Source organism: Belonocnema kinseyi, chromosome 4 (assembly GCF_010883055.1).
Source record: "Belonocnema kinseyi isolate 2016_QV_RU_SX_M_011 chromosome 4, B_treatae_v1, whole genome shotgun sequence".
NCBI classification, from domain to species: Eukaryota; Metazoa; Arthropoda; class Insecta; order Hymenoptera; family Cynipidae; genus Belonocnema; species Belonocnema kinseyi.
The window spans coordinates 85883130-85894191 of NC_046660.1; the positions used below are offsets into that span (position 1 = coordinate 85883130).

The 11062-nt window shown below is 32.9% G+C and overlaps 1 protein-coding gene across 2 annotated transcripts in view; it reads right to left on the reverse strand.

Moving 5' to 3' along the window:
* The window catches only part of LOC117171257 (sodium-dependent nutrient amino acid transporter 1-like), a 56819-nt gene that overhangs the window by 20458 nt on the left and 25299 nt on the right, over positions 1 to 11062 (reverse strand). For both annotated transcript variants that reach the window (XM_033358379.1, XM_033358378.1), the window contains exons 2-4: positions 5651 to 5734; positions 5432 to 5506; positions 3334 to 3839 (exon numbers count right to left, since the gene is read on the reverse strand). In XM_033358379.1, coding sequence (XP_033214270.1) covers positions 3334 to 3839; positions 5432 to 5506; positions 5651 to 5734 — 665 coding nt within the window. The remainder of the gene's footprint in view (positions 1 to 3333; positions 3840 to 5431; positions 5507 to 5650; positions 5735 to 11062) is intronic.

Consider the following 11062-nt stretch of genomic DNA (forward strand, 5'->3'; position numbering starts at 1 on the left):
TTTGCATTTTTTCTTTTATTTGTAATCTTTTGTCTTCATTTCTTGTATTCTTTTGTACATTTACGTAACTATAGACTGCTTAAACGTCACTCTGAAGTCTTTATAATAGTGTACATTTTGTTAAATAAATAAATTTGAAAAATTATAATCGTTTAAACTAAGCTCAACTATATTCCTTTCAAAATCGACTAAAATTTAAAATGACTATAGTTTTGTGGATTTTATAACTGGAGTATCAATTTATGCGGATACTGCCTGTTATTTCGGAATATTTGATGGTGTACGTGCACCTCCAATGCTACTTTCTACAGCCATGCTAAAACTGCAGTGCTCGTGTATTTCGTAGTAGTGGCGATCTGCTGACTGCGATTAATGCTATAATGGCAGGACTTTTGGGCTACAGCGGCCGGACTTTTTTCTTTGTATGTCATCACTGGCCGTTAAAAATCACGAGCGATACAAATAATTATGCGTCTGCATGCGCAGAGATGACATACGGCACCCAGGGGCGCTGACGAGTATTTCAAGAGTGTGTTTATTAAGCTTCTCAAAGCCTGCATCGATATCATTGTTAATAATAGCGTTTCAAAGTAGAATACCGCCTTAAGCACGTATAAGAATAAAAAATATCTAGTTAAGAACATTAAAAATGAAATAGTTCGAAAATGAAACATAAAAAAAGGTTATAAGATTATAAAGTTGCAGATCGTACCATTTTTAATGAAGAGTCTTAAAAACGTCAAAATTTCAATAATTGCAGGTTGAACTTTCGAAATTGGGCAATATTCATTCAGATTGAAAATTTAAAAAATAGAAAAATTAAAATAATTAAGTTTCAAATTGAACAAGTATCGTTCTTTAAAATTGGAAAAAATATAATTGGAGAATTACAAAATTGTGCAACTTTAAAGGCAACAATCAAATGTCAACGTCTTTCAAAAATTTCAAATGAAAGCAATATTTCTTAAGTAATACAAATTTTAGGATTACAAAAATTTCTCATCAAATGTAAAAAGGATGAACAGTTTAAGAGTTTGATCAAGTATTCAAATTCAAAGAGAGATAGTGTCAGAAAACTTTTGTGTTTAAAAAAAAATTACAATTAGAAATAATTTTTGAAAGCAATTTGAATTTTAAGTCTTATCATAATTGATACATGAATTGGATTTTCAAAATTAAATAAGAAAAAAACAACAGTTGTAAAGCCTTAGATTTTTATGAGTTTCAAGTTCGCAAAATTCAGGAAAAATTGAAGAAAGCATTTTTATTTTTCTTTGAAAAGTTGAAATGTTTTTGCTGATAATGGCAGCATTTTATTCCAAAAGCTACCCAAAAAAGTTTCATCTCTCTAGTAGCATGTAGAACCTACCCTAAATCAACCCCTAAAGTTTTAAAGATTCTATAAAGACGCTTATTTAAAAAGTTAAAATGTTTTCAATGATAATGGCAGATTTGCATGCCGCAAGGTTCCCGAAAAAGTTGCATCCCTGTAGCTATGTGGAACTGGAACCTACCCTAAACCAGCGTCTATTTTTTTTATTCTGTAAAAAGGCACTAATTTGATAAGTCAATTTTTAATGTTGAGAATCAAATCAATGAATCAAATCAATCTCTAAAGTTTTAGGATTGGTTTAGGTTCGTTTTCACATACGCTGGAGCGATGAAACTTTTTTTGTATGTATATGCTCGACACAAAATTCCACCGTAATCAGTGAAAACATTTTGACTTTTCAAACTAGTTTTTTTATAAAATTTTGGAAACTTTAGAGGTTGGTGGAGGGTAGAATCAACATGCACTGGTAGGTTAAAACTTTTTACATTCTGATTATTCATGATGGAGAGCACTAGATTTGTATGAATTAGGACCTATCCAGGATTCGTCAATTCTCGACGTTTTGAGACCACCCTAAGTCAAAAACATAAATGGAAACATTAAAACTTTAACTTTCCCACGAAACTACACTAGATACAATAAATAGACCAGAAACAGAATTGTTACTTTCAAGAAGTTATAGAAAATCGTTTTTAACCGATTTTTGATAAGGATAATAGTTTCTGTTTTAGAAGCGGAAAATGCCAGAAGAAAATAAAAAATTTTAATTTACAGCTAAAAAACGCAAAATACGATTTAAGGCCATGTGGCGAGTGAGTCACGTGACCAAATTCCTACCTTACCGCCACCTTTCTTATTTTCCAACTTATTTTCACACGAAGCGCCAAATCGAGTTGAAAATTTGGGATAATAAATAAGAAGAACTAAGAAAGGTGGTTTGGTCCTAAATTTTAATAATTATAAAAAAAGGAAACAAAATGATTTACAAAGAATAACTTTGTTCATAATTAAAAAAATTTACGACCAGACCCACCATTCTTAGTACTTCTTGTTTAGTATCTCAAATTTTCAACTCGCTGTGTCGTTTCGTGTGAATATAGGTTGAGAAATAAAAAAAGTGGAGGTAAGGTATAGGAATCTCGTCACGTGACCCACTCATCACATGGCCTCAAGATACCCATAGTTGGCCATGAAATATTATAATTATAATATTTTATGATATTTTTGTGAATTTGGAGCTATCCCGTTTTGTCGAATATTTCGGTTTTGAAGAAATTTTCTAATCAGATTTCCTTTTGGTGCACTGCACTTGTTGTCTAAAAAGACAGGTCAGGTTCGCAAATCCAGTCTTATACCACTAATATTCATGGTTTTGGTCATAAATTAGAGTTATTAAAGATTATTGCAAAATAAATACTAAAAAATAATAAATATTAAAATAATTGTAAAGACTACTTGTGATTCATTTTCCAATATCTGAATATGTAATGCTGGACATAGGTACAGAAAAATAGTGTAAAATTATTTAATATATAATAGAGTTTAACATAATATAGAATGTTTCGTGTTATAAACAGACATTAATCATCTGGGAAGCGCCATACACGTGATAAGAATGTATTCGTCAAACCCGAGGGCATTTCAACAAAAGGGAAATCACAAATGGCAGTTTCTAATGGTTTGTCTTTTAATTTTAAAGAGTCTATGCACAAATTTCGGGAAAGCACAAAGACTGAGCGGACAGATTTTTTGTGTGATACTTTTGGCCTGAAATTACATTATTACCAGCGAAAACATTTCAAATTTTCAAATCAGCGTCGTTTTAGAGAATTTTTGAAACTGTAGGCGTTAATTTGGGATGGATTCCGCATACCTTCGATTTTTAAAGAAAAAAAATAAATTTTCTTGCGCTTTTCGTTGCGTAGCGAACCTCAGAATCATAAATCCCAGTAAGAATTGAGTAATTAATCAAAACCAAAGCTAAAAATAGTAAAACTCACGTAAAGTAAAGTTCAGCTGAACTTCTCATATTATTCATATGGCTCATATTTTTAGAGGTAACTTCCAAAATATCATCACTTTTACCAGAATTAATACACGTATCTCCCCATTCAAGAAGACAAGTGGACCATGGCAACTGAGATTGAAAACTGCCAATGAGGTAGTAAAGTGTTACAGACATTAGGGAACAGTAATACGTCCCAACTGCAATCATTGAGAACATTTGAGCCCAGCCAACACCCCTGAAGGCAGGAGCACATGCCCACATTTTCACTGATGATCTGCTCGTAAATTGTCCCATAATCATCTCCAAATAGTAAAACGGTTTTCCCACGAGAAACAGTACAATTATATAAGGAATGAGAAATGCACCCCCTCCATTTTCGTAGGCTGTAAATGGAAACCTCCACACGTTTCCGAGACCAATTGACATCGCAATACAGGACATCAAAAATTCGAGACCGTTTCCCCAAGTTGCTCTTTCCTTTGGTTCTTCTGTCATTGTCTATTTTTTGTAATTAAAAAAAGAAAATATGTTAGCAAAGAATTTAGATCTCTTCCTGTTTTCTGAGTATTACTCTTTATCGATTTGGTCACTATATGGGATATTCTACAGAACTTTTAGATTTGGTACACACATTCACACCCTCAAGACATAACAAAAACTGTATGCGTGATCGATTTTTACTAGACGGCGTGGATAGTACGATTTAAACCTCAGCTTTACTGTGCGAAATTATACATCTTACAGTGTACTTTTTCCGTGCAGAATAGGAATTTATTTGCTTCAAATATCAATTTCTTTTAACGTAAGAATAATGCCTTTTTTCATAAAAGTTACTCTATATAGTTTAGTTCTCAACTGCGATATCGGTTATACAATGTTTATTTTGAATGGGTTTCATGTAAAACTGAAATTGTCATATTGATCATTCTATCGAACTGAAAAAGAGGCACATTAATCTGGGCGGTCGTGATTAATTACTCTTCATAAGACATACGAACCTGAAAGATGAGAAATAAACCAAATTTGACGGCGTAAATTTCGTTAAAAAAAAAGAATACAAAATTGAACAATTAATGAAAGTTGGTCACATGTTTTCCATGGTCATGTAACTATTTGTAGCATGATAGCACATATGTGAGATTTGTAGGTTCATTTCACATATATACTTTATATGTTTTACAATATTATTGATACATGAAAATATTTGACGGCGCTCCTACAATAATTTGAAGATCTTTGAAAATTAACTGAGTCACAAGCCTATTTTAAAAATTTTCATTTCCTAATGTCTTCCTGACTTCACAGATAGCTCAAAATTTTTGCAAAACCTATTGAAAACTTTTTTTATTGTCATACTTGCAACTAAAAATGTTTATATGATAGTTAAAATATTGATATATATGAGACGAAAACGAGAAAAAAGGCGCGAAATTGCAAATCTCAAAGTTCTGTAGAATTGCCCGTATAGACTATACTGCGATCAAGACAAGAAAAATAGTAACTTACATTGTGAATAAGGCCTCTGTCGACCTAAACCCTATATTCGCAGGAAGGATTGTTCATATGAAACAGAAAAAGCTTAAGATATAATCATTAAATTTTGGCTACATATGATTATCTTTCATCTAACGATGTGGAAATATTATTTATTGTCAGGTTTCAATGTGAAATTGTAGTTGCGATACCTAGTGTATACCTTTCGTTTCTTGTATCTACAACCAGTGATAAGCCGAGAAAGTAAAATATAAATGAGTTTCATAAAATTAACCTTTTAAAACAATAATTAAATTAATATATATTTATTAAGGATAAGCAAACTAAGATATCATTTCTAAATAGTGAAGATTATAAATTTGTGATTGGGTTGACAGGGAACTCAACCAGAATGTCGTTACTACTTTTCTTGTTCGAACCGTATTATAGACCTTGATCGTAATTAATATTGGAAAATAAGATGAAATTTATGCAGAAGGAAAATTTATGTTTCATTATTTTATGTTGCATTTCTAGGAATGGAATAATTTATGCAAAAGTAATTAATTATTATCATTTATTAAACCACGAGTGAGAATCATTAATGCAAGGCTAACCATCTGTTCCGGTAGCGAAAGTGGCATTTTCTTCTTATCGGGAATTCCGTAATCAAGGCTGTAGACACCTGTAAGCTGAAAGCGGTATAATATTATTATGAAATGCTAGTGTCTCTTGCTTAACCCGGGGCATGCAAACTACTTTGCTAGCACCGTAGATAATTTTATAAATGAAGAAGACATTTATTGCAAAAGATGCTGAGTAGTTTTAGAACCCACCTTTCCAACGTCCTTGGGTGATTTTCCGAGGTCCACATTGTGGAAGAGTTCATCTGGGACGAATCCAGGATTATTTTTTCCACCCTGGAAATAAAGTAAGAAATTATTACTATTTTTAATTGCACTGTAATTGAATTACAAATTTGTAGGGTTTGTATGTCAGACAATATTTTTATAAAGTTTATGGACAGAATAACCATCAAAATGGAAATTCTTTTCCATCTGAAAAAGTTACATATATATATATATAGTGGACAAAACACTGCTATTTTTAATTTTTTTAAATCAAAAGAACGTTACAAACAAAATTATATCATTGTCTTGACAGTGTCGCATTAGCGGTCAGGACGGTCTATATTCGGCCCTGAATAGTTCCCCGATAATTTTCTACACGTGACATCACAAAAAATTGTTAAAAATTATATATATCGTCTTTGATATCTAATGATTCTTAATTGCGAATTCTTTGAAATTAAAAAAAATTTAACGGTCAAATTTGTAACTTAAAAAAATATTTATAAAAGGACAACAGACAAAAATAATAATAGGGATTTAATGAGATTGCCTTCTTTTTCACTTCATTTCTCTTCTTTATTGCATTAGTTATTTTGACTGGAGACAAATAAGAATGTGTTGTCTAAATTTAATCGTTAGATTGTTCTTTTTTCCAAAAATTACGAAGTTGAATTTTAATGTTGGACGTTAAAGAAAAATTGAATTTTTTAATTATTCAGAATTGTTTATTTTTTATTTGCATGATCTTTGTTCAAAAGAACCAATTTTCGGTGAATGACATTGATATAACTTGAACCTGTCAAAAATTATTAAATAATATGCCAAATATAATTATTTTTGCTTAAAAACGTCAATTTCCGATAAAATTGTTAACAAAACGAAAAAACGTAAAATTTCTATAATTTTTCTTATTGGGGATATTCAAGGTGTATCCGTGTACCGTCAATTTCAAAATGACTTAACGTTTAACTTAATTGACAAAACTGACAAAAAAAGACCCATCGATTACTCCTATAAATTTTATAAAAGAAACCTGAGCGTAAATAATAATAAAATAGGTGAAGTAATAATTGTTCATTAAAACGTAGTTATTTGCAGATTTGCTCTCTCTTACTGAATCGCAGTGAGATTGTCTCTGGTTGAATCAGTATTTTCAATTATCACTGGTGAAACAGTACTTGAGTCAATTTAGAAGCAGCGGACATTATAATATTGAATTGTACAATTTGTATATAGAATAATAATATTATGATTTGTAAAAATTTGTGATTATCAATATACAATAAATAGTATCTAAATAATAAATAATACATACACGTATAACATTCATATTGCCGAAGATTTTACAAAGATTTTAAATATTGCACATAGATTCCAATGATTTCACAAATATTTCAGGGAAATTTCAACGATTTGCCAAAGAATTCGGATAGATTTAGAAGATTTCAAAACAAATTTAATGTTTTCATAAAGATTTCAAATATTTAGTAAAGATTTCGTATCGATTTATTAGATTTGAAAAATACTTCAATTATTTCAACGGGCCTTCATATAGATTTCAAAGTTTAAACAAAGATTTCAATAATTTCATAAATATTAAAAAATATTAAACAAATATTTTACAAAGATTTAAAAGATTTCGGATGGATTTAAAAGATTTCATAAATTTCTCAAAGATTTCAGACAGATTTAAAAGATTTCGGAGAGATTTAAAAGAGTTCACAAAGAGTCAGCGTGTAGGACTGATTACTGGTAGTCAGTAGTAGTACCAGTGATTGTAGTATACTCACTAGTAGTACCCGTGAACATAACTGATTAAACCAATGACGGAAACCAATGACGGAATTCAACTGATTAAACCAGTGGAATCTCACTGGTTGACATTGAGACAATTCTGGCTGTTTCAACCAGTGAGATTTCACTGAAAATCCGTGATATTTCACGGGTTCATTGTAGGAGAGTGTCAAAGGGCCTATTTGTTCAATTTTTTAAATCAAGTCACAGATCAAGTAATTTTTAACCTGACTGTATATCTAGAACATTATTAAACAATTTGGGGTCAAAATTCGAAAATTTCAAATGGTAAATCCAGCATGGTCATCCAAATTGAACAATTTCCAAGCGTTTGTAGATTTTCTCGAAAGTCGGTAATAGGGGGTTTTGGGGTATTAGGGAACTAGGGCATTAGGGACCGAAGATGCAGAGAACGAGGTCGAGGCTCTTATTGAGACAATGACGTAGGGCGAGTCATATAAATATCTTGGTATTTTTGAATCAAAGGTTTTTCAGCATACGATAGTTAAGAAAAGCCTAACGACTCCCTTCATTACACGACTCAGGATTGATTCTGAAGAGTTCTCTTAAATCGTCAAACAAAATCAGGGCAGTCAACACATATGACATCCCTGTCCTCACGTACTCATTCGGGATTATCAAATGGTCTAACACTGACCTTGAAAGGTTAAAGAGAACCATCCGCGTAGAAATGACGTACACTGAAAAAACTATATCGCATGAATTACATTATATACCGTAATTCCTGCACGATATATTGATTGACTGAAACAAAAATTAACCTTGCCAGATAAAATTTACATGAATTGAAAATAAGTTCTGATTTTTAACCTTGCCGGGATTATCTTTCATCTCATAATCGCTCCATTTTTATTCGAGGTGTAGCGGAAATTACGACGCCAGCGCTATCCAGCGTCGTTTAACTTAATTAAATTTGAGAGAAATGGGGATTCCCATCTGTCAGTTACATTTTGCGCTTTCTCTAAATCGTATTAAATAAGTTCTAATTCGTCTACAACAATGGGATTTATTTCGGATGAGATATATCACTAAGTAAAATTTTGTTTGTGTTTTCTGTTGTTGATTCTGCATGTTTTACCAAAATTTGCGCACTTCAGCGCGAAGCGGTCGATGAGTTCAGAATTATTTTCCTAACCTCAGTGAAGCTTTTGCCGAAATATGTTTATTCATTAACCGTTGCAGGTCTTACCTGCAGTAAGTTTTTACTTATTTCTGTGATTGTTTTAAATCTGGTGTCCCGATTTATAACTCGAACTCACTCATGCTCTGCCTTTTCCCCATTGCTGCTAAGGACGCTGTAGTAGATGTCAGCAACAAAATTTAACTTCATTTTTTTCTGTGATATTAGTGCATTATAATATCGTACAAAACTCCGGGACCTGATTGTACGTTATCATATTGCGCTGTCTTGCAATATAGAGGTTTTGCAATATGTAGTATCGTGTATCTGTTTACTACTACTACTCCGTGTAGTACAGAATGCACCACAATAACTCGGCGATTGAAAGGGTAGTTCTACCACGAGATAGAGGTATTAGGGGCGTTGTAGATGTCCAAAACTGTGTAAGTCATAAGTTATAGAGTTGCGAGACTATTTTAAGATGCAGCATAATATGGCGCTTTACAACACCATTCGTCATATCTCAAATTCGGCACACTGCGCTTAACAGATCACTTGATTTCATTTAAAAAATGCGTCCGTTACTGATAATATCGACCGGGACAGCCCGGTGCAGACTACTAAAAAAAAAGTAAAAATCCACGTCTAACAAAAATGCCTTTGACATATTGGGCTGTAACCATCTTACGCCTGACACATAAGTTATAGTTAGTTAAATTTAAGATGGACAGGAAGCCCCTGTGGAGCTCTCCTGGCGCTCAAGCTATAAAGCCTATTGTGCCATATGCTCAACTGTTCGCTTTCAGTAGTTGACCCCAGACCTCTTGATGAAGCCTAGTATGTCAATTATGCTCCTCCGAGCATACAGTCAAATCGAGAACCTCACTCCTGCTTTTAATCTCGGATGTGGGAGTATCACCTCGATTCAGAATTTCCAGGTTAGTGCCCGCTAGATATTCAATCAAAATCTCTTTATCTGTCGTTAATGTTGGTGCTCCCCCACACCGTATGGTGAGAATTCGCATCATAACCCAACAGCAGAGGAATCCTGTTCTACTGGTAGTGCCGAATTAGAAACTCCATTTCTCTGGGAGGTGGAGGTCCCTCAGCATCGCCTGGGAAATAAGCCCATACAATAATCACCTCTAGTCTTTTTTCGTCTCTGCCCCTAAGTCTCAACTTATTAACAGTGAGATCCCTGGAGCAGAACACGTTCCTGATGCACACATTGCCTCACTGAGCTTAGCCGAGTCTCATTTCTCCTCGAGAGTCCCAATCTCCAGAAGTGTTGGAACTCTGGGCACTCTTAGCAATCTCAAAGAAATCTTAGCACTCTATGCGAATTCGATTGAGACTGCCACATTTATAGTTTTAAAATTTGCATATTTCTCAGTGAGCAGCCCCTCGTCCATGCCTTTGACAGTTATGCATATCCTTGGCGTTTTTTCGTGCGGCCCATTATATATTCGGTGCCACATCCTAACAGGCTACTCATACTGATAATATTAATAATAAAAATAGTACTTGGTACTTGGTAATAAATTGACCGATTTGAATAAAAGTCTATACGAAGGATTTTCTGAGTTGCTGAAGGTGAACGCGTAGTCGAATTACTTAAATGACCTTAAGTTGTAAAATTAAAAAAATGTAAACTCTTATAAATTGTATAGTTCGAAGATTCTGAATTTTTAAATCCTCGCTATCATATTCAGTTAAGAAAAAATAAGGATTGAACGACTATAATTTTTTAACTGAAATTTTGTATATTTGAATATAAATTAACTTTATTTTAGGTCGTAAAGAATCAATAATTGTTGAAGTGTTATTCATTTATCAAAGTATGTGTTTCGTTCGAAATATTTTTATATATTCTTTTAACACTCTGTTTGGAAATTCCGAATCATAATATAATCTATGATCCATAGCCATAAATATATATGTGTGCAAAGTTGGACGAATATCGTCTGTAACTTGACAGCAACCCCTTGACAGCCTCGTTTACTGTTTTTAGTACTCTAAACTCTCTAAAGTCTAAACTCTAAAAGTCTAAACCACCATGTTATAAGCCTGAAAACCCCCTTGCAATGTGACCGTTATATAGCCCTTTACCGACAAGTGATGTAAATACGAGGGTAGTTCAATAAGTCCTTAGAATGACCAACAGATGGCGCGCGAATCGCTCCAAATCATCTGTTTTCAGTCAGCACCACTTCCGACTAAATATATGATGCAGTCACAGTCCACATCTTCTGAGTTTACGTGTTTTTATGAACACATGAAAAAAAAATTGTTCGTTAAGAAAAATGGAAAAAAACGAGTTCAGAGCGGTAATCAAATATTTTCATTTAAAGGGTTTAACTCCATATGGTGTTGAAGGATAGAAGATTAAAAGTGCGTGAGTTAGCTGAGGCCACAAGGATATCTATAGGTGCAGTTGTTTCAATTCTACATGAAAAATTAGG